This window comes from Hevea brasiliensis, chromosome 1 (genome assembly GCF_030052815.1).
Source record: "Hevea brasiliensis isolate MT/VB/25A 57/8 chromosome 1, ASM3005281v1, whole genome shotgun sequence".
NCBI classification, from domain to species: domain Eukaryota; kingdom Viridiplantae; phylum Streptophyta; class Magnoliopsida; order Malpighiales; family Euphorbiaceae; genus Hevea; species Hevea brasiliensis.
Genome location: NC_079493.1, coordinates 126,907,329 through 126,929,900, shown reverse-complemented (window position 1 = coordinate 126,929,900; position 22,572 = coordinate 126,907,329). Strand labels below are relative to the sequence as shown.

The 22,572-nt window shown below is 34.1% G+C and overlaps 3 protein-coding genes across 7 annotated transcripts; 2 read left to right on the top strand and 1 right to left on the bottom strand.

The window, feature by feature from the left end:
- The first annotated feature begins 736 nt into the window (after positions 1-736).
- LOC110661431 (uncharacterized) lies at positions 737-9,142 on the top strand. Of its 2 annotated transcripts, none has more exons than XM_021820073.2 (10): positions 737-1,069; positions 1,159-1,393; positions 1,699-1,785; positions 1,932-2,101; positions 2,722-2,855; positions 3,839-4,016; positions 4,173-4,767; positions 5,352-5,464; positions 7,552-7,729; positions 8,677-9,142. In XM_021820073.2, exons 1-10 carry the CDS (start codon positions 876-878, stop codon positions 8,902-8,904), a joined length of 2,112 nt encoding a protein of 703 aa, XP_021675765.2. In that variant the 5' UTR covers positions 737-875; the 3' UTR covers positions 8,905-9,142. The 2 variants fall into 2 exon arrangements, with proteins under 2 accessions (XP_021675765.2, XP_021675759.2); XM_021820067.2 differs by having other exon boundaries at positions 7,486-7,729.
- Positions 9,143-9,422: 280 nt separating this feature from the next.
- On the bottom strand, positions 9,423-14,445 carry LOC110661458 (protein pxr1). Of its 4 annotated transcripts, none has more exons than XM_021820093.2 (5): positions 14,296-14,445; positions 12,785-12,867; positions 12,016-12,069; positions 10,686-10,808; positions 9,423-9,743 (listed from the first exon to the last, which is right to left on the bottom strand). In XM_021820093.2, the coding sequence occupies exons 2-5, from the start codon at positions 12,857-12,859 to the stop codon at positions 9,606-9,608; spliced, it is 390 nt and encodes a 129-aa protein (XP_021675785.1). In that variant the 5' UTR covers positions 12,860-12,867; positions 14,296-14,445; the 3' UTR covers positions 9,423-9,605. The 4 variants fall into 4 exon arrangements, with proteins under 4 accessions (XP_021675785.1, XP_058008410.1, XP_058008411.1 ...); XM_058152427.1 differs by lacking the exon at positions 14,296-14,445 and adding an exon at positions 14,086-14,243; XM_058152428.1 differs by lacking the exon at positions 14,296-14,445 and adding an exon at positions 14,086-14,225 and having other exon boundaries at positions 9,423-9,737.
- Positions 14,446-14,523: 78 nt separating this feature from the next.
- On the top strand, positions 14,524-20,190 carry LOC110661448 (phytochrome-associated serine/threonine-protein phosphatase). Its single transcript, XM_021820081.2, has 10 exons — positions 14,524-14,869; positions 15,749-15,895; positions 15,996-16,063; positions 16,739-16,796; positions 17,382-17,492; positions 17,633-17,683; positions 18,501-18,644; positions 18,716-18,811; positions 18,899-18,970; positions 19,760-20,190. Exons 1-10 carry the CDS (start codon positions 14,789-14,791, stop codon positions 19,841-19,843), a joined length of 912 nt encoding a protein of 303 aa, XP_021675773.1. The 5' UTR covers positions 14,524-14,788; the 3' UTR covers positions 19,844-20,190.
- The last annotated feature ends 2,382 nt before the right edge of the window (positions 20,191-22,572 follow it).

Sequence of the window (22,572 nt, the reverse complement as noted above, 5' to 3'; positions counted from 1 at the left end):
ATTTATAAAAATTTAATCACAAGTTTATATAATTTTGTATTTTTTAATTTATTAATCTTTATTAAATTCTGCACTCTTTTTTTTTTTTTTTTACTTTATTTTTTTCCTGCTTTGTACTGTTTTCATTACTTATTATACACTTGCTCTCTGTTTAAGTTTCATGCATACCCGCGCATTACCCGAAATTTTTTTTATTTTAATAATATAATTTAATATTTATTTTTATATTTTAAAAATATATCAAAATTTTTTATTATAATTCTATTTTTAAGAATCTTTATTTACAATGGGAAGAGGAATCGTGAGTCATGCGAAAAGTAATGTCTAATAAGAAATCGCCAGTTGTAAGAAAGTTTATTTTCATTATGACAGTTGGAAAGATTTATTTTTGGGTTTGGGTGATTTTATTATATGAAAATTGCTATGTTGTTTGAGATTTGAATTTTGGGTTTGGATGCTTTTGTTTTGGATTATTTATTTATTTTTTTTGTTGGGTTTAATGTTTTCGTTGTTAATTTTTTTAATTTTTATTTTGATTAAAAATAATAAATTTTTTTTTACTAAAAAATGAATCTACTTAAATTTAAATAAAAAATTATGAAAAGTTTGAGGAGAAATTTGAACTTTGGGGCCCAAAGCCTAAAATATTGTTATATTTTTTGCCGTTTAAAAGTCGAAAAAAATAAAAATAAAAATAAAAAAGAATTAATTATTTTTTTTCGCAGTACCGCAATAACCAAACGAAGCAAAAGGGGTTGCAACTTACGGCTTGGCGCGGATACAGAAGAAAGCCAACTACATTACGAAATGAATATGGAGAAACTTGTTAAAATTGCGATTTTTGATCAATCGGTTAGACAAATAGCATAAAAGAAATGGAAACGCCGACTAAGATTGGAATGCTGGAGAGTTTCATGAAGAACCACCAAAATTCCTTGAAATCGCTATTCCAGAGAAAGAGATCATCAAATTCAAGCGAAGATGGCGCATTCGATTCACCTGGCATTTCCCCCAGACCCATTCCTCAACTATCACCTCTCGCAAACTCCGTCGTCGCTCGCTGTTCCAAGTAATCAAAACGATTTATGTAGATTAGATCTTCTCAAATCCCTCTTTTTTATTTTCTTAGATTCTAGTTTCATTTTAATGGCATTGCAGGATCCTTGGAGTCCCTACGCATGAGTTACAGCATCATTTCGACATTGAGCTACCCGAAAGCGTTAAGCAACTTTTCACTTACGCTAGGAACTTCCTTGAATTCTGCTCATACCAAGCCCTCAATTCGGTCACCAGACGCCCTGATTATTTGAGCGACAAGGACTTCCGTCGCTTGACCTATGACATGATGCTCGCGTGGGAGGCCCCCAGTGTTGAGATCGATTCGCATCACAAAGTGAGGCCTTTACATTTCTATGAATAAGATTTGTATTTTGTTGATGCAACTGTTATATTGGAGTCGTCTCTTCCCTTTTTTTAAGTCTACAAGTTCTTCAACTACTGCTCTGCGGGATGGGATTTGGGTAAATTTATAATATACACTGGAGTACTAAAAAAATAGTGCTCGTGCAGACACAAAAATTCTGTTATTAGAGGCTGGGACCCATGCATATGTGAGAGAGGGAGGGTATGTGCTCCGAGGGGACTGAATAATCCCTTGCTCGGCTGATAATTGCTCTCTTAACTTGTTTTCAACTGTAGGAAATTGCCTCTCCCAGTAACCGGCTAGAAGAGGATGAGGACGGGCCTTCACTGTTTTATTCAAGTTCCACTAATATGGCTGTTCAGGTTCTTTTCATGACTTTCTTGACTTGTTTTATGCATTGACGTTGTGGCATATTGTCATGCTATAACCTGCAGTCTTAGGGATTAGAGCGTGTAATTCTTATCGTTCATTTTCGTGTTGATTTTGCACTCTCCATATATACCATCAGGTTGATGACACAAGTACTGTTGGCCGAGAGGCTTTTGCACGCATAGCTCCAGCTTGTGCTGTTGTTGCAGATGTAATGACTGTCCACAATCTTTTTGATGCTCTCACAAGCTCTTCAGGCGATCGACTTCATTTTCTTATTTATGATAAATACCTTCACAGCCTTGACAAGTATGAGCTTGCTCATTGGTCTCTATCCATTTTGTTGGTTTCAGTTATTTATATGTCTTTATTGATGCTAGCATTTGAAATACCATCCATAAGACTTTTATAATTTAGTCCTGAATCATTTCATTCTATTTGCTTGGATTTGTGTCTCTCCCACCTGCATCTTTATAATGTATCTTTAGTTGCTCTTTTGGTTGCCAAAAGAAACTTTGAATAAAATTTTTTATATGCACTCAAAAAGTGTTATGCTACAAGAAAGTAAAAATAAAGCATGTAAAATGTATTTATTGCACACAAAATTTGTATTAAATTGCTGATAAAAATTAATGCATTTGCGAAAGATAGGATTTGAAACTTTGCCTTGGCTTCTGGTTTATGGTATCTTCTAAATTAATTTGATGCCAAGGCCTCCTAGATGGCTCAGATTCTGCTATTATTTTTACATTTCAATTGAAAATGCTAGCAGTTGTGTTATAGACTTAAATGAATGTGAGTTAAGAATGTGAATGTATTTCTGATGTAGACAAAAAGCTGTAAACTTCTTTACCTCAATGCTTCCCCTTTCCCTTCCTAAATTTCCTTTTGTTGGTTAAATCTAGTAATTTGGCTCCTTTTTTCTGTAGGATTATTAGAGCTGCAAAAAATACACCAGGAAACGTAAATCTTCAGCTTGCTGAGGGAGAGATCATTCTTGATGTTGATGGGACAGTTCCAACTCAGCCAATTCTGCAGCATGTTGGAATCTCAGCGTGGCCTGGTAAGTCACCAAGTTGGTAAAAGTGGATAAAATGTCTGGAGATCAAATAATCTTCTGTGTCCATGGTGATTTGAATTTGTGATTTAGAACTAAACTTTTGATTGATGTCTTTTTTGCACACTACTGTGTGCAACTTAAAGTAGTGTAGCTTTTGACTATGTATATGAAGATTGATGTGTCAGTGTGTGTATATATATATATATATATATATATATATATCCTAGTCTTTTATTGCTTGGAAAATTTTGAATCCTAGGCCTCTTCTAGCCACACCTTATTTTGTTAACTCTTGAGCTGGAGCTGCAAGGCTGTTGACTATTAACCATTCCTTTGGCAAACTCTGTTTTTTGACATTAACCTAGGTCATCAAATTTATATTCATGGGAAATTCTATGAATCAGACGGATACATCATGTTATTATAAATTGTCATTGTTATTTTGTACAGTTGAAGTGTTCATATCTGTATGTACTAACAATATGTTTATCATTGAGGTTGGGATCCACTTTTTCAAAAAGTGTGCTGTTAAAAAAAGTAGTTTAAAAGTGCTATTTAGTTCTTTGGAAGTTTTTATGACAAATATGTCAAATCTACCTTAATGACAATTTTTAATGGCCTCTAATAGACACATTAAGGATGGTGTTTTTTCTCAACAAAAGCTCTAACTGCAATGCCAAACAAAATCTATTATGGACTGAAATTTTCCCTGAAAAGGATAATTATTATCAGCCAGGTTCAGCCAGCTCAAATTCATACAAACTCAAATGAATAGCCCAGTTATATTAAATGTTTTTTTTTTTTAATCTTAATGCTATGGCCTATTAGATGATGACAAAGTTGCAATAGTTCTTTTGTTTTTAGTCAACCCAATCTAGTTATGGATTGATTTTGGGTTAAACTTTGTTAAAGATTATGATTATTTGTGTATCATTTTAGCCATCATATGTTCTGTGTTAGTGTTCATCAACTTTCTGTTTCTGTAGGGCGGTTAACATTGACTAATAGTGCTCTCTACTTTGAGTCGTTGGGAGTTGGTCTATATGATAAAGCTGTTAGATATGATCTGGCAACGGATATGAAACAGGTCATAAAACCAGAATTGACTGGACCATTGGGTGCTCGTCTCTTTGATAAAGCTGTGATGTATAAATCAGCATCAGTGTATGTTATTGCATCTTCAATCCTGTCATGTAGAATTTTAAATTTTTAACGATTCATGCGCTGTAGATATTATCTACCAAGTGTCAACACATGACTGCTTGTACAAATAAAGAGCTTATCATTAACTTATATTTTTCCTGGCACTTACATTTACAGAGTGGAGCCTGTTTATTTCGAGTTTCCTGAATTTAAAGGTAATTCTCGACGAGATTATTGGTTGGATATATGTCTTGAGATCCTGCACGCACACAAGTTTATTAGAAAAAACAACTTCAAAGAGACACAGCAACTGGAGGTACTTGCAAAGGCTATTCTAGGCATCTTTCGATATCGTGCTGTCAGAGAATCTTTCCAATTTTTCTCATCCCATTACAAAACTGTACTGCCTTTTAAACTGGCTGAAAGTCTTCCCAGGGGAGATATGATCTTGCAAACTCTGTTAAGTCGACTAGCACTTCTAAATATAACTGCTTCCCCACGCAGTGTTGAAGGATTTGCATATGCAAAACAGCAACCAAAACTTTCACCAGTTGCACTTCTGACGCTTGTTCGACTTGGTTTTCCTTTACAAAATGAGTCAAATTTTGATGGAGAAGAAATGGCAACAGGAGATCTTTGCGCTGGTGAGACAAATCCGCTGGAGATAGCTGTAAAACAGTCAGTGTCAGATATTGGAAGAGCTGAAGCTGCACAGGCAACTGTGGATAAAGTGAAGGTTGAAGGGATTGATACAAATGTTGCAGTAATGAAGGTTGATTACAATAATTTTCTTCAAATAGTAACAGATCACTTTTAGATTGATTGATGACTTCTAACATGGTAAATCTAATTGCTTGACTACTTTTATAATCATGAAAATAGGAGTTTCTTTTTGCTGCCAAGAAAGTTTTGGACAACCTTTTTAAATCCAATTTAGATGGAAAGCCTAATTAATCAGTCCCATTTTGGATGCCACCAATCAGCAAGAACTTTTAAGTAATAGGTCAAATAAATGACACTATTATGAATCAAGTTGCTAACTAAATGTATGGGTCCCAAACATTCTCTGTGTTTATTTTTTTCATTTACTATTTTATATAATATTTGACATGTTCAGTGATAGTCATTTGACTTATTCAGTGTTAGTCATTTGATTGGAGTACCATTTCCAGAAAATTTAATGTGCTGGCTTCTCCCCTTGCAGCACCTGAAAAACTAAAATGAACACGCTCATCAGGGTTTTATTTTACTGATTTGGTGATTGTGAATGTTTTTGTGGAATTTATCCTATGTAGACCTATGGAGACATTTTCTTGTTTTCACTTGAAATTTTTTTCCTTGTTTTATTCATTGTAGGAGCTGCTGTTTCCAGTCATTGAATTAGCTAGCCGTCTTCAACTCTTGGCTTCTTGGGAAGATCCATTTAAATCAATTGTGTTTCTGATGTTATGCTGCTATGTTATTTTAAGGTAACTTTTCACGTGCTGTAATTTTGTTAGTTGTGTTGATCACATGGATCCTTTTCCTTCATTTAACAATTGATGGCAAGGTTTTTCCTTCTTGGTTGTTTCTTAGTTTTAGCTTCTAAAATAATGTAATGATGTGATATCAATTCAATAGCTTATCAAATAAAACCTGACTAGTATGAAAGTTTCCCATCCTAATCAAGACAAATATTCTATTCAAACCAAGTTATAGCCAGCTCTCCTTGTCATGTCTTTGATAGATGAAAAGAACTATATCCGATTTATCACCATCAGTTTCCTAGTGATATACTACTCTTCTGGAATTTTCTATCTTCACACTTTAAAAAATTGCACTTTTTGGTCTTTAAAACCTATATATACATTTGGAATTGTTAGTAAATAAACTTAAAGGAAATGAAGAATTTCAAATATTGGTAATTATTTAAGGCTGGCAGCTTAATCTCAATTTGCAGTACAACTGTCAGCCTGAAACTTAGCCATTTTCTCTTTTGAGGGTTTTCAGTATACAAGGGAACATACAATATCAAGACAGGTTTGCACGTGCAGAGAAAGGTGAAGAGTGCATATATCAGTTTTTCAGTTAGGACAAATATTACAGAATAAGAGAGCCCTAGATTTAGACTTCAGCCCCACGTAAAAAATGCCTGCGGAGATTGGGGAAGCTAACTGCTAAGCATAGGTATTTTAGAGAAAGGCTGTAATGGTAACTGAGCAGCCAGTACAATCTGGGGAGTTCAACCTGTTTCAGTTCCCTGGGAATAAGGGTTTTTGAGGGTCACTTATATAAACAATTGAAATTTTGAGATGTGACAGCTTTGCTGGTTGAAAAATATGGCCACCCATAGAAGACTGATGATGAATCATTATGGATTAGCAGTAGATGGAGGTTGCTGCCTGGATTGTAAGTTAAAATAACTTGGATTGAATTAACAGAAAGTAATTCATATCTGAGATAACTCCTGGCAGACTCTAGTATAATTCCGAGTAGGCTCTAGTCAACAATAAGACACCCTATGACCTAGTTTAGTGTTCATAAATCATTATGCAAACAAAGGTGGAATGATATCCACAAAAAATTTAACTACATTTCCATTCTTAATATAGGCATGACCATTGCAGAATTCATAATTACCATCCCACCTAACAACCTGTAGTATTGATTCAGGATCAACCATAATAGGAGAGAATTGTTTATAAATCACTGACTAAAGACTTACTTGAGGATTACTTTGATGATTTCGAAGCCATATGTTGGAAAGCAATTGGCTATCATGTGCAAGATTAACATTTTGAATATCTTTTTTTGGTATCTTCATATATAGTATAAACATGAATTAGAAGTTGTTCAAAACTCTTGAGCAATGAAATCACATTTCTATTGGTACGGGAAAATGTGTCAAATATAGGAATGTGCATGTAATAAACCTTGCTTGTGCTTTCCATTGGCTGGAATTAAGTTGGGTGTTTTTCTTTTTCCTAGTCCATTGTATTGGAGGCCTCTGTGTGGTCTGTGACTACACTGTAAGAGAAGCCCTCCATCTCATAACTATGCCAACTCCACTGTGATCTAAACATGAGATCTCTAACTTGTAGCATCTTCTATTAAAAAATAAGGGACTTGTGAGACTGCATATTTGGTAGGAACCAGGCGTATAACCTTACTCTATCAAATAATTTCTGTTCATGTTATTCCTGGGAGAAAGTTGACCTTAAATATCAGTATATCATCTGTTTTAAGGATTTTTTTTTTTAATTGAACAAATTGATGGGGGATGAGTGTATTCTGCAATTTAAGTTACATTGTTTTATCTCCTTTAAACAAAGGTCTCTTTTAAGTAGGTCAATACTTCTTTGTTTCTAGTAACACTGTCATTGACATTGTATCATTCATGATTGTTGATTTGGTATAAATGCCACTATGGTCTATGGAACAAAATTTAAATTTTTGTGAGATCTTAAGTTAACAAACCAAATTTGACATTGTGATTCATGATGATGTATAGGGGTTGGACCAGGTACATGTTGCCATTCATTTTCATATGCTCTGCAGTTTTCATGTTCTTGCGTAGGCATTTCAATAGAAAGGAGCCGGTAGAGGCCTTCAAAGTTAGAGCTCCCCCCAATAAAAATGCTGTAGAGCAGCTGCTGACATTACAAGAAGCTATCACACAGGTTGAGGCACTAATTCAATCTGGGAATATTATTCTCCTGAAGATTAGAGCTCTTTTAATTGCTGTCCTCCCACAGGTACGTGCCCTAGTCATTCTGAATTCCATCTATCTAGGGAAAAGGGTGCTATTTTCGATCATATTGAATACCAATACTTCTGATATGTTTTTCCAAATTTATTGTCAGCTTCTTAGACTTGCTCAATATTTGAAATGAAAGTGGACTGAAATTAGACTAGTCCTGTGTATTTGTTTCGTTTAATAGTAAACTCAATTCAGCTAAGTTTTTATCCCAAAAATTTGGGGTCAGCTATATGGATTCTCTTTCTCCACTCTAAACGGTTTTGGGTTAAATTCTCAGAAATGTGTAATACTTTCTAGGTCATGTTGTACTGCTCTACTCCAAGTTAATTTAGGTCTACCCCTTTTTTTTTTTCTTTCTATCCTCTAACCTAATATGCTCTACTTGTTTAACTGGAACCTCCGTATGTCTACGCTTCACATGACCAAACCACCTCAATCTCCCTTCTCTCAACTTATCCTCAATTGGCACTACCCTCTATCTTTTCTCTAATACTCTCATTACGGACTTTATCTAGTCTAGTATGGCTACTTATCTACCTTAACATTCTTATCTCCGCAACTCTTATCTTAGACATGTACGACTTCTTCAGTGTCCAACACTCACTACTATATAATATGGCTGGTCGTATGGCTGTATGGTAAAATTTTCCTTTCAACCTATTGGGAATCTTGCGATCATATAAAACTCCCGTAGTAAGTCCCCACTTCAACCATCCGGCTTTAATCCTATGACTAACATCCTTCTCACATCCCCAATTTACTTGAAGGATTGAGCCGAGGTTTCGTTTAATAGTAAAATTGCTAATTGTTGGTTTTTGTTTTATGAGTTGCTTCACAATGTTCATGGTTACGAGTTGCTAAACCAGGTTATACTAAACAATAATACTTGTTAACAATTAATCGGCGTTCTGCTTTATTTATTGAAGTTTGTCTGTTTGTCAGGCTACGGAAAGGATTGCTCTGTTACTGGTTCTCATTGCTGCTATGTTTGCATTTGTGCCCTTGAGACACTTATTTCTATTGGTATTCTTAGAGGCCTTCACAAGGGAAATGCCTTACAGAAAAGAAAGCAGTGATAGGTTGCGGAGACGATTAAGAGAATGGTGGAACAGGATACCGGCAGCTCCAGTTCAGCTGATTAAACTTGATGAGAATAAGAAAAAGAAGTGAATACTGCTTATATGAATGCGAACACCATTCTTTGTAAATTGGTGAAGCCAATGAACGTCGGACTACTGTAGAGCAAGAGCTTATACAATGTACAGAAAGCATTCGAGATTTTCTATTTTCATTTTGAATTCACGAGGAACATAATCGAACATTTGCTCTACTTATAATTTAGAATGTATAGGAAGTTTTTTAAGTAACTCTTGTTTTAAGGTATTTTAGAAAAATGCACATTATCTAATTTCTATTTGTGCATAAACACATGATTATTTCTTGTTACCGTTTAATATAATATCGAAATTTATGGTACAAAATTTGAAACAAAAACAAAGAGAGTCAACGCTACCAGCCAGTACTCAGCAGCCCCATTAGGGTTAAAACTCTCATCACATCAGTACAAGTACATGGGCTTCAGTCGTGTACTTGAGGATAAAAATAAAAATTGCGCCTTATTCTTATCAGTTTGGATTGCCTGAGACTTCTAGGAAGCCAAGAGGAAAAAAGAAAATTGAGCGAGAAAATGGCAATTCAAAACATGATACTTCCTGCATAATTAGATGTCTGAAGTTACAATCTTACAGTCTGAATATAAAATTGTAAATTGCTGTAAAAGAAATTCTTAACTGTACATCAATCAAAGCCTAAGAAGAAAGAGAAGGAAACAGAATATAACATTGGTGAGAATAGATGATGCATTTCTGACATCAAACGTTATCTGGCCAGAACTCCCGATAAAAGGCCCGCTCAAATTCCTTCTCTTGCAAATGCTTTTCTAACTGTTGCATCTTCCTTTGTTTCTTAGAAAGTGTCTTGGACTTTTTTGAAGGTGAATGTTCCTGAAACTTGAACAAAGTATTACTATTAGTGACATTCAGCAGAAGTAAAGTATGGAGGATAATAAATTTATAGTCTCATAATACACGGCAAATGATTGAACAAAACATTTGCAATACAACCTAACACATGATTTAGTACTTATGAAGGTGAAAATTTCAAGCAATTGTAACAAGATGCCATCTTATCAATCTATAACAAGGATCAAAAGATACCATGCGCTATGTTTTGTAAACCATGCAAGATCTAAGATACTTCATCAAATCACTTTCTATTTGTCCCCAAATTCTTTTTAAAAAAAAAATTGGGTAACTCAGAAGTTGACCAAAATATTTCAAAAAAGTGAAGGAAAAAAAAAAAATGCATATGCAATAAGAGGGCTCATTTGAGAGGTATGGCCTAAGTAAGATGTGAAACTATAAAGTTGAGCTCTTTTCTTTCTCTGGCACCATATTTAGAAGCCACCAGTCAGACTAAAACAAGCAAAGTCATTTCTACAAACAGACCCATATCACACCATGGAATTAACAATCTCCTCCTGCACTGCTTTTCCAAATTGTAACTGTCCACCCCTTGGTTTGTAGCCTAAATGGAAATCCGATGAGAACTTTGCAGATCTGATCACTTGGAATCATGAAACTCCATTCGATGTGGTTAAAAACAAGAATTCCAATAGAATGCTTGTCATGGACATTCCAGTTTGTGCTTTCAAATTAGGGAATTCATCAATTACTCCAGTATGAACACAGGTATTTCATTACTTGATTCCTCAACCAGGCCTTTTCCATTTTCAAGTCCTAAAAATGTCTCACAAATTCACCTTGCTAAGCAGTATTTCTAAGGAGTTATTTAAGTTTTTGATTGTTTGTTCAGAAGACCATACAATTAAACTTCCAAATAAATAAATGAGAAAATAAAGACATTCAGAATGAGGTACCTAGAAGCCTCACCTTCTCATTTTGATCCTTGGCGATAAGAGATTCAAGAGGCTTAGGTGTCCTCTTCTTCACTTTATCTGCTCCTAGACCTCGTTTATTATTTTTCAGACATGCCTGTAATGGCTCTAACCTCCCCTGTTTGGCCCATGAAATGATTAGTTACAAGAAAGAGACTTGCTGTTCAAAATCAATCGGCACTGAATCTAAAGCAAGTTGGTAAAACTAGAAAATAAATGTAGCAACTAGGGGTGGCCATGGTCCAGTTTTGAACTGGAACTAAACCGGAACCAGAACCAGCTTCAAACCAGACTGAAACCACCCTCCTACGATTTGGTTCAAGTTCATATTTTTTAAAAACCATGAACTGACAGTTTTGAACCTAATTGAACCAATGGTTCTGAATCGGACCAAACTGGCGGTTTAAATAAATAAAAAAAACTTTATAAGTACCCCACCTCACTCCTAATTCCTTTATATAAATCTCAAATTCTTTACAAAATTATTCTCGATACCCTCTTTAGTTCCCAATACTCTTTCAATTTCTCTCAAATTCTCTAGACAATATTTTCTACACTTTATTTAATCCTCAATACTCTCTCAATTTTTATAATTTATTATTTTATACACTCACTAAAATTTTCAATATTATCTTAATTACTTTATTATTATTTTATATCCCCAATAAAATTTTCAATATCCTCTATTTTAATTTTTTTTCTCTTTTATGCTTTTTTTTTTAAATATCAAATTTTATCTTACGATTTTTAAAATAAGGCAAGCAATAGAACTAGAAACTTTAGTTTCTTTAAATCCCAAAAGGATACTTATGCACCTTTTTTTCTTTTAAATATTTCTTCAAGAAAAAAAAATTTCAACTCTATTTATTTCTCTAATTTTTAATTAAGTCCAAGTCTTTTCTTATTAATTTTTCTTAAAGATAAATTAATTTCATTCTCTTTTTTTCTAATTTTATTTTAAAGGAAAGACTTCTAAAAAAAATTAAAATATTTTTACAAATATAACTTAATTTCATATTAATTAAATTTTCCTCTAATTTTTTGTCCAAACTGCTCCTAAACCACCCTCCAAATCGTCTTGAACTGTCTTTTTTCAAATCATTTTAAAATGGGGCTTGAACTGGACCAATAATTTAAGAAACGTCTCTCAAACCGTCCTATGACAGTTTGGCTCAAGTTAATGATTTCATTGAACCTAACCATGGCCACCTCTAGTAGCAACCCACCCCCTTCCCCCCACCAAAAAAAAAAAAAAAAAAGTATGTTCAAGGAAAAAATAAGTTAACAAAACATAAAGATCCGAAACACAGAAGAGAAAAACTGACTTGCTCAGAAACTCCAAGACCAGTACCTTCTTTCCACCCATGCTTCTTCAATAGCTGCAATCCCAAACTTAGAACTATGAGTACACAACCAACTCTTAAAGAAAAACAAGATTAATACATATAAGAAAACAACATATAATAACAACAACGACTAAACCTCAATCCCAAACTAGTTGAGGTTAACTATATAGATCATTTTTCCGCATTCAAGATAGATAAGAAAAGGAAAGCCAAAAAGAAAGAAAAACCTTTTAAACTTGAAGAGAGCACATATACCTGAAAGTGGATAAATTTTGACAATCGTCCCTGAACTTATCTAGCATAGCATTATAGTCCCTCAACTTAAAAATATAATATAAAACCCCTTCAACTTTCAAATTTTACACAGTAAAATCACTCTAACATCTAATTGTCGGTTTTTCAGTTAGACACTGACCTGAACAGTTCTAGCGCAGAGCTTAGTCAATATTTCTCTTTTCTCTCTCAAGTTATGTGTAAATTAAATTATTTTTCTCACTATAAACAGAATGATTTTTCAGGTGCAAAGAGAATAATTTTACAATTTAAATAAGAGAAAAGAGAAAAATGTTGATTAAGAGCCATGCAGAAGTTGTTCATATCATTTTTCAATTGAAAAATCAGTGATTGAAAGAGGGATTTTACTATGCAAAATTTGAAAGTTTAGAGGGTTTTATGTTACGTTTTAAAGTTTAAGAACTGTAGTGTTACAATCATATAAGTTCAGGAATAGTTATTGAAATTTACCCACCTGAAAGCCTATATTGGAGGAATCGATGGCTGTGGTACTTGTAGAGCTGTTTGAACCCAATAATTCCTCACCCATAACTTCTCCTGCACACAATATCATAGTTATTGTCAAGCGAAATGAACACGATCATACATATGTGCAGTGCACAGTAAAAGAGTTTATCTTCACGATTGTTCTTGACACTTATCCAGTAGTTTATTTGAAAATGGATTTGCAGCTGCTTAACTGAATCAGAGCTTCAACAGATTGCATGATTCAAGTACTTCTATCACTTTAACTAATCCATGGATTTGATTATTGCAAAACATTTCCAAATGGTTTGGTTACACCATCATTCATTTAGCCATTTTTTGCAGCATGTCAACCTTAGTAATCATGCATGTTTAGAAGGTTTATCTTTTGTAAGTGCCACAACTCAATTATATGCTTTTCATCGCATTTTACTGATGGTCATGAAATATTATTATATTTGAATGATTGATAGAACTAGCAAAATTACAGATTAAAACATATCCATGAAATGAAATTCTGTGATTATCAAAAGCCAATTTATCTGGTTCCTTTAAAGTGAAAATAAGATAATATTGCAGTAATAATTTTTATTCATTCTTATTTCTTAAGGTTTTCTTCTCTCCCTTGCATTTTGTTTTATCCTGCAGCACGTTAATCTTTTCTAAAAATCATACTTTTGACATAAAAAGATAGTATATAGCTTAGTTTGTGCATCTTTCAATAACACTATAACATATATTTCTCCTAAGCAGGCTTACTTTCAGTTAATATCCTATATGGAAAATTATATTATGTTCCCTCAATTGAAAGAGGGGAATAGCGTTGCTAAACCCTAACCAGTAGATTTTCCCAGGAGGCAAAGTTTTCAGGAGTCCTTTGGCTTTTCTTTGATTTTCTGCTTCCGCATGCATTGTTATCTAAAAGTGTTATCATAATCTTCCAAAATCTATTTGCTCAAAGCATCTACAGAAGAATTTCAGAATTTATCTAGAATATAATCGTTTATATAAACACAAAGTGCAACACAAAATAATATTATAGGATGAAAGGCCATTAGTACCAACAACATAACATTCTAGAATGAGAGAAGCTGCCAGAAGCTAACTTAAAAGCTTTACCTTCTCATAAGAATTGGAAAGTAAGAAGAGTAGAGGTTCGGCCCTTATAGTGGAAATTACATAATCACGAGTAGGATTTTAATCCAAAACACAGTCTCCAAATAAATATTACTACCTTTAGACAGTACGAAAGGGAAATTTACAAATAAATTTTGTAAGAAGAGGAGGCACCTATCAAAGCAGTGAAGAAATACCCAATTGTAAACCCCAAAATGAACCCAACTGTAAGGGGAAAAAATTCAATACTTTGCATGAAACCTTATAGCCGCTTCAAGCAACCGAATTTCCAATTTATAATTAAAAGAAAAAAGAGGGCAATTTATGAATACGCAGCAATAAACATGACACAGAAAACAACAAAGAGGGATGCGAAGAAGATACCTGCTCAAGGAAAGACCATAGACCGCTTCCTTCGTAATCCAAGCTCTGAAAAGATTCCACTTTGAATATTGAAGAAAATACTAAAAAATAGAGGAAAATTTAAAAAAATTCTCTGATTTTTCTAGTTTTGTAGATGTCAGAAAAATCATGGGCTTTGGGCCTATAAGCCAACTTGGCCCATAGATTTTCAGTTGAATTCTGTAACGGGTGGCATCGTTCTCGTCCATGTCGTCTTCAGCTGTTTTCAGTCCTCTCGACTCATTCCATTTTCCTGCATTGTGTTCCTGTCTGATCTGTTCAAGTTTTGCATTTCAAATAAAGAAATATAATACGGAAAATAAAAATCAAAGGTTGCTTTCATCTCCTCTTTCTCGCTCCAGGTTTCGTTTCATCATTGTTGGGTTTAACATCTGAGGAGAAAAGAAACGAGTGAGTGAAAATCCTAATCCAAATCCAAATTCAGAAAACTGAAAAGTAATCTACCAACAGAGATATGGATTTGGATCAGTGGATAGCCAAGGTGAAGGAAGGGCAACATCTGTTGGAGGACGAGCTTCAACTTCTTTGCGAATGCGTAAATTTCGTTCCCTCTCCCTAGGGTTTCTTCTCTTTTCTTTCTCATCTTTGCTGCCCTCGTCTTTTGGAGCAATGGAATTAGGGTTTACATCTGCTTATTTGGTTTACTTCCTCTTCCTCGTTATTCATCTCTAAAACCAATACAGAAAATGACAAAACATTATTTAAAATGAGAGCCTGCTTGCTATGCTTGGTTTATTGATTTTGTGCGTTCACATGACTTCCATTTTCTGTTTTTTCTTCTCAAGCTAAACAGAGAGTTTGGGTTTTTTCATGTAGTAGAAGAGACTGGGATTTAGACCTTGTGCTTGCTGTTGTTTTAGTTTCTCGTTAATGGAGAATTTTTTTGTTATAAACGCATTTCAAATTTTTAACATCATTCGTCTTCTAACATATCCAAATGATGGAAAATGTAACGCTTGCAGGTTTTATTTCATTCTATTCTTGCATTTCTTAGAATTGGATGAACAATGACTGCATTTTATTTTGCAATTTGTGGTATTTTCTTCAAAACATATGATGTTAGGTACATCATTTTGTGCAGCTGTGCAGCCTGTGCTTCTGTAAATCATAGTTTGAATTAGAACCAGCAACTCTTTGAAATTGTCCTCATGCCTTTCCTTTTCTTTATCTCTCTTCTTTCTACAGGCAACGTTAATATCTCTTGTTATAAATTTTAGGTTATGGTACAACATGAGTTTTAATCATTTTTGCCTCGTCGAAAATTATTTATTTGCAATTATGATGAAGAATAGCTGATAATATCACCACCATCAATACCCTTTCATGGAACCACCGTAAGATTATTTTGTATGATTATAAAATTGTTAGATAGTTCAAGATTTACTTAGTTAACCATTATTTGTAAACGACACAGGTAAAAGATATCCTCATCGAGGAGTCCAATGTACAGCCTGTTAACAGTCCAGTCACTGTTTGTGGTGATATTCATGGCCAGTTCCATGATCTAATGAAACTTTTCCAGACTGGAGGTCACGTTCCTGAGACAAATTACATTTTTATGGTAACTTTTATTCCCATTTTAGAGCTAATGGGGATTCCTGTCGCATATTATCAATTTGGTAATTTCCTGCAAGTTTAATATATTCCTAATGCTTTACCAGGGAGATTTTGTTGATCGAGGTTACAATAGTCTTGAAGTTTTCACTATTCTTTTGCTTCTTAAAGCAAGGTACACCTTTATACTATGTACACTTGTTATAAAATTGTCACATAAAATGCGTGTAATTTTTTTTATTAACTACTGCTTTGGTAGGTGTACTTCCATATTTGTGTTTGTCTTGGTAAATTATGTTATTACTCAGTCACTACCCGTATTCTTCTTCCTGACAAAGCACTGTTTTTCTTGGATTTTGCTAGTCAAATGGTTGAAAGCTTTTAAAGCATAGCGATCTTTATATTGAAAAAGAGATCATATGTAGAGCAGGATGGGCATATTAAAGTTCAGATTCTGACTAGCACTTGGATCCTTTTTGTCAAAGGAAGCCATTGCAGACAGTGAATTTTTTTAATCACTTGTATTAAAAGTACATCTTTATGAGTGGTTGAAAGTTTGATGAATGCATTGTGGTTGTAGAACTATAGAAAGACTATTTTGCTAATAGTGGCCCTAAGATCATGTGATATCTTAGTATAGTACAAACCATTAGTTTCAAATATTTCATCAGTTTTTGGTTCTCTCCACAAAGGCTCAAAAACTAAAACATTGGAAATTTGTCAAGCTGTTGCCAGTTGTGGGAATATTTGAATGGAAGTTGTTTAATGAAGAAAACTTAAGTTTTTGCTTCTTTTACTAACTTGCTTATCTAATATTGCTTTCTCTATCTTTTGCTGGCTGTCTTTATAGATATCCAGCTAATATCACACTTTTGCGAGGAAATCATGAAAGCCGGCAACTAACTCAGGTATACTTTTAGTTAGATTATGATGATTTGTTCACTTAATTGATTGTGCTGCTGGAAACAAAATATAATGGTAAGACTATCAGGAAATACAAACTTTCTCAAACCAAGGTCTAATTGCAATTTGGTTGGGGTTGACTGGGTACCATGTGTCAATGGATAGATTATTTATTTTAATACTTTACATAATAGCTAGAGTCAATCTCTAGAGAAGGAATCTGTTTTATTTTTTATAAGTTTTGGAAGCCTTCTCCTCAGTTTTGATATCAATTTCAATTGGTTTTTAAGGCATATTCTACAGTCTAAATTCATTCTGTTTTTGGAAAATCTGAGTCTGTCAATTCTGAATTATGTTATTGTCAATGTATTCAATACAGGAACAGCATGCAAGGAATATATGAAACTCTTAAAAATCCTGCATTTTCTGATATGGAAATTTCTTTTGGAATTGAGTAGTCATATTAAATTCTAGATGTGCTATAATAAGCAAGAAATATGCGCATTGTGGGATTTCTATCCCATGATCTCATAATTGCCGTAGTTTTTTGGTCGTGATATTTCTATTTATAAATTTTTATTTTTTGCTAGGTGTATGGCTTCTATGATGAGTGCCAAAGGAAGTACGGCAATGCCAATGCATGGCGGTATTGTACTGATGTTTTTGATTATCTAACACTCTCAGCAATCATAGATGGCACTGTAAGCCTCTTTCCCTTACCCCTTTCTTACGTTTGTGACTTTGTGTCTTTGTGTATGTATCTATGCTTGAATTTGCAAATGTTTTCCCTTTGCGTCTGCATCATTAAATCTGAATTTGTATCTCAATTTTTATGTTGTAGGTGCTTTGTGTCCACGGTGGCCTTTCTCCTGACATCCGCACAACTGATCAGGTGCTTTTTTTTCTTTCTTCAGTTGTTACCAGAAATTCACGTTTGGTAGCAATGCACTGTAATTTTTTTTTTGTTAGATTCTACATATTTTCTCTATAAACAATCTGTTATCTTTGGATTATTGTCATTGTATGTAGATGTTTCTCTTGGGATTTTCTGGTAAACAAATAAGGAATAAATCTAAATTCATAAAAGGCATTTTCTTTCAGATTTTTTCCCCTTCTATAGAAAATGTTCTTCAATATTCAATTCAAAACTTCCAAGCCATTGTATTTGCATAGTGTAAATACATCAGTTAACATGTAACAGAATTTTGAAGGGCCAATCATATATTTTCTAATACACCCTCTTTGATTCTGAAATCATAGCAAAATGGCAGCATATCAAGTGTAATGGCCATTGCAGCCTGTTTCAATAAAGGTGTACAGCCTGAAACAGTTGGCGAAAGGATGAAGAGAACAATAAGAACAGAAAGGGGAGAAAGAAAAGGAGGAGGAAGAGGAAAAAGAAGGAAAAGAGTTGGGGGGGAGGGGGAGAAGGAAGGGGCAGCTCTTGTATACCTGGATAGTGGGGAGTGACAATGTTTGAATTTGCAGATCTTTTTTATTATTATTATTATTGTTATTATTATTTTAAAGCTTGAGGAAGATGTTTAGAGGAGGAAGGGTGGTGCAAGATGGAGGGGAGAAAGAGAGAACAGCAGAATGTGTTTTCTTTCTTTAATTACCTTTTGTAGACCTAATCTAATATGCTATTTCTTTCTCCTCTTCTCATGGATGGTGATGTGAAATCTGGCTTTTTGCCTGTTACTTGGCAGATAAGAGTAATCGAACGCAATTGTGAAATTCCACATGAAGGGGCATTCTGTGATCTAATGTGGAGTGATCCTGAAGATATTGAAACATGGGCAGTTAGTCCCCGAGGAGCAGGTTGGCTATTTGGATCCAGAGTTACTTCTGAGGTAATGTAATCTGATACCAACTTTAATAGAATAATATCTTATCAATCTTTCACTTTTATCTTTTCCTGCAGTTCAATCACATTAACAGTCTTGGTCTGGTTTGCCGAGCACACCAACTGGTACAAGAAGGTCTAAAGTACATGTTTCAAGATAAAGGCTTAGTAACTGTAAGGACTGAACCTTTTTCTCCTCATTTGATTGTCAAATTTATTAAAGCACTTTGGTAAAATGGTTTTATTTCATTACTTTTGCAGGTTTGGTCTGCACCAAATTACTGTTATCGTTGTGGTAATGTTGCTTCTATATTGTGCTTCAATGAGAACATGGTAAGTATTGCAAGCTTTTATGCTGTCATTTTTTGTGGATGACGAAGGGTAGAAATTAGATATTGATCTACATGACATTTGTAATGCTATGGTACCCTAGGTCCATGGGCATGCAATGTAAGCTCGTTGTCAAAGGTCTGAACATATATTTTGCGAAATATCAGGGAATAAAAAAACCTTAAAACAGTTGTAGGACTCCCAACTATCTCTTATTCTTCTGATGAATTATTAGTCTTGTAAGCACAATGAATGGAATGGCTTTTATACATAAGTGAGCACATATTACGCCTAACGAAGTTACTCATAAATATTGTTGAATAATATTGCTATAGTATGTTAATGATGCTGTAATTCTCAGTTGCCAGCTTCACCTTTTCTGTTCTCTTGCAATCAAATTATATCCACAAGGTCTTGCTTGGCTTGTAAAGGGAGCCTTTTTATGCTATTTTGACTGTGAAAACAATATTAGCCTTTTTTTATTTCCCTTTTCTCTGTTGTTAATAGTTTGAAGGCCCAATTAATCTTGGGCTCCACAATGGTGGTTAATCTGTTCTGTCTCGTAATCTTCCCTTTGTGCTCATGCCTCTGAATTCAAATTATTATTGTCTATGCAATGAAATCAATTTGATAAACAGTTAGTGTTGTTGTAATTAGAAATAATTTGTGCATGTGCTTAGATTAACATGGTTACCTGCTAATGCTTTTCAACCTGGAAGATTCTTTAATAATCCCCTTTATGAATAGTACCATGTTTTTGAAATCATGATCGTTTTTGTGCCAATTCTGTAGGAGAGAGAAGTGAAATTTTTCACCCAAACTGAGGAGAACAACCAGATGAGAGGACCCAGGACAGGAGTTCCTTATTTCTTATGATGAGGGATTCATTTGCCTTCGTACTTGTAAAATTGCTGTAGCGCGAATGCTTATTGTTGGAAGGAGTTGTAAGGGAAAAGCTGGGAGAACACGTCCTTCTTTGACATGTTCTGCAGGTGGACCTTGCATTTGCCTGGTTTGGCATTTTCCATCCACTTTAGGTTGCTTTTGGGATTTGTGGCATGTGTATTATGGTTTCCAATTATATCATGGCTTTCTTTTTTCCTTTTATTTAAGTTCTATCGAAGTCGCTTATCATATCCCATGCCTTCGAATTAAATGTGTATTAGTCTTCTGTGTTAATTAGTATCCGCAATAGTTGATTTTTCATTCCAATGTTTCTTGCATCACATCCTGTCATTTATTGGAGTGTCATATTGAGTCCTGGAAGTAACTAACAGTACAAGAAAGAAAAATATCAGGGATAAGAGTAGACGGATTAACGGTTTATAGGCGCATCAGATCGAAACTGCTTTCGGGGGCTGGTCTTGATTCCTCCTCCTGTTGAACTATGAATGAGACCAAGCCAAATTTGTTGTTCAGTTTGGCGGACGGTTTCATTAATTTTTTTAATAAAAAGAGAAGTTTAATAAGTTATTGTAATCGTCAGATTGTTTCAACCTGAATCTAATTAGAATTTAATTGTTTGATTGATTCAACCCAAATTAAATTATTATAGTACTTAAATCAAAAATGAAATTGAATAGATAGAAATTCTGACTCAACGTATGATTAGCCAATGTTAGGAATCAGATCATGGTCTGATTTAGATAAGAGTCATCAAGTGATAAGGAGTTTAAAGGGGTTGGAAAAGCGAGATTAGTTATCCCTTAAAGCCTCTTGTAAACATGAGAACTTGTTTAGATTTAAAAAATTGTCGTGCGCAATCAATCCGTATAAAAATTTACCACTTTTAGAGAGATTTTCTATCCTTAGTTTCTTTTTTAGAGGTCTAGTATCTCGTTTTTGCCAATTTACCGCCTCTCCCATCCAGGTAAGGAAAGGCTTCTTCCCCTTCCCAAAAAGAGCAAGGTTGTGAATATTTTTTGGTTATAATTTTGTGTGCAGATCCTATGATTCTTGGGTGAGAGATGATACCATGGATCTGCTTTGCTTTAATCAACAAAACTTGAAAATTACTTGCACCCTTGACTCTGATGATCGTCGACCCTAACACCTACAGGAGATTGAGATGTAGTGCTACTATGCTGAAGCACCCTTCCTCCAAGTCTCCTCCTTCGGTTAGCTAGGATTACTATGGTGGGCTTTGGGCCCTATTGGTTTTTGGACTTAATTTGTAAGGGCCTCAAGTTGTTTATCATTTTAAATGATTGGATGGGCTAGCTTCTGGTCTCTTATTTCTTTAACTATAACCTTTCCATAAAAAAAGAAAAAGATTTGTTTAAATTTTAGATAAATTACTTTTTAATTTTTAATTCATATTAAAATTAATACTAAAGCCTTCTATGTTTAAAAGTAAGCAGTTTCCCTATATTTTTATTCCATCAAAATTGAGATCCTTCCATCAATACGTGCCGTTAATTAAGTATAAAATAACCCTATTGCCTTTCCCTCAACCTCACCATCCCTCTGAAATCCACTGCCCAATATTCTCTCCACCCATCTCTTCCGAATCTTCTATGGAAATGCTATCGCGCTTCTCTTTAAACGCGGTCATTGTCACCTCTAGGGTTGAGCATTCGGTTGAATCAAATCGAACCGTATTAAATTATAAAAATTAAATTATATATTTTAAAAATCGAATCGAATCGAATTGAATCAAAATGGATAAAAAATTGAATCGAACCGAATCGTTCTATTTCAGTTCGATTCGATTTAAACTGATCGATTTTTATTTTTGATTGATTTTTTAATTTAGACTTGATTTTCAAGTTATTTGATCTAATTTTGACTTTAGTTTGAACCTAATAACAATTAATCAATGAAATTAACAATTTATATATATATATATATAATTAAATATAATTCATAAATTTCTCATAAAAATAAATCAATTCAAAAATCGATTCGATTTGATTCTATTTGAACATATAAATTACTATTCAGTTCGGTTCGGTTTAACTGATTTTTTTCTCTTCAAAACTAAACCGAACCGAAATAACCGAAATTTTTATATCGTAAGACCGAACCGAACCGATTAAATTTTAAAACCAAATTGATTGAACCGAATTAATTTAGTTCAATTCGATTTTTCAATTTGAATCGAAATCTGCTCGGCCCTAGTCACCTCCACCACTTTCTCCACAGTTGCCACGACCTAAGGTTGTGAGAAGATATCAAGATCTAGGGCATGAACTTGGTTTTCATCTTGGTTGATGGTTTCGTTTGGTATGGAACTTCGGAGGTATGGAGCTTTTCTTTTGATCTTGGTAATGGCTTCCAAGTCCCAATCACATTCAATCGTAAATACCCATCCAATGCCTTTGATATGCTTCAAAAAGATCAAATACCCACTCGATGCAAAAAAATTTCACTGCTGTCGATGTCGAAGACTTCATTGTATCCAATGGCTTTGGTTTCTAAAGTTGGATGTGGAAATTGAGTTAGTTATTCTCTATTTTCTAGGTGCTATTTATCTTTCTCCTTTTTTCTGTTTTTGGCTTCGGTTCTTGATAGGGTAATTTGGTGGTAAATGAGAATTCAAGTGGGTTTTCAATTTGGGTTTGGTTTAGATGTTTTTAGCAATCATATGGGTGTTTGTTTAGAGC

What these genes read in the sequence shown, in the direction of transcription:
- LOC110661431 (XM_021820067.2), top strand. Translation starts at nt 876, where the DNA reads ATGGAAACGCCGACTAAGATTGGAATGCTGGAGAGTTTCATGAAGAAC. An exon ending in GTCGTCGCTCGCTGTTCCAA is followed by an intron (nt 1,070 to 1,158) that starts GTAATCAAAACG and finishes ATGGCATTGCAG; the next exon opens with GATCCTTGGAGTCCCTACGC. An exon ending in TAATTGCTGTCCTCCCACAG is followed by an intron (nt 7,730 to 8,676) that starts GTACGTGCCCTA and finishes TCTGTTTGTCAG; the next exon opens with GCTACGGAAAGGATTGCTCT.
- LOC110661458 (XM_058152427.1), bottom strand. Translation starts at nt 14,167, where the DNA reads ATGCAAAGTATTGAATTTTTTCCCCTTACAGTTGGGTTCATTTTGGGG. An exon ending in TTTCTTCACTGCTTTGATAG is followed by an intron (nt 12,868 to 14,085) that starts GTGCCTCCTCTT and finishes TATTGTGTGCAG; the next exon opens with GAGAAGTTATGGGTGAGGAA. An exon ending in CCAAGGATCAAAATGAGAAG is followed by an intron (nt 9,744 to 10,685) that starts GTGAGGCTTCTA and finishes ACTTTGTTCAAG; the next exon opens with TTTCAGGAACATTCACCTTC.
- LOC110661448 (XM_021820081.2), top strand. Translation starts at nt 14,789, where the DNA reads ATGGATTTGGATCAGTGGATAGCCAAGGTGAAGGAAGGGCAACATCTG. An exon ending in AGACAAATTACATTTTTATG is followed by an intron (nt 15,896 to 15,995) that starts GTAACTTTTATT and finishes ATGCTTTACCAG; the next exon opens with GGAGATTTTGTTGATCGAGG. An exon ending in AAAGCCGGCAACTAACTCAG is followed by an intron (nt 16,797 to 17,381) that starts GTATACTTTTAG and finishes ATTTTTTGCTAG; the next exon opens with GTGTATGGCTTCTATGATGA.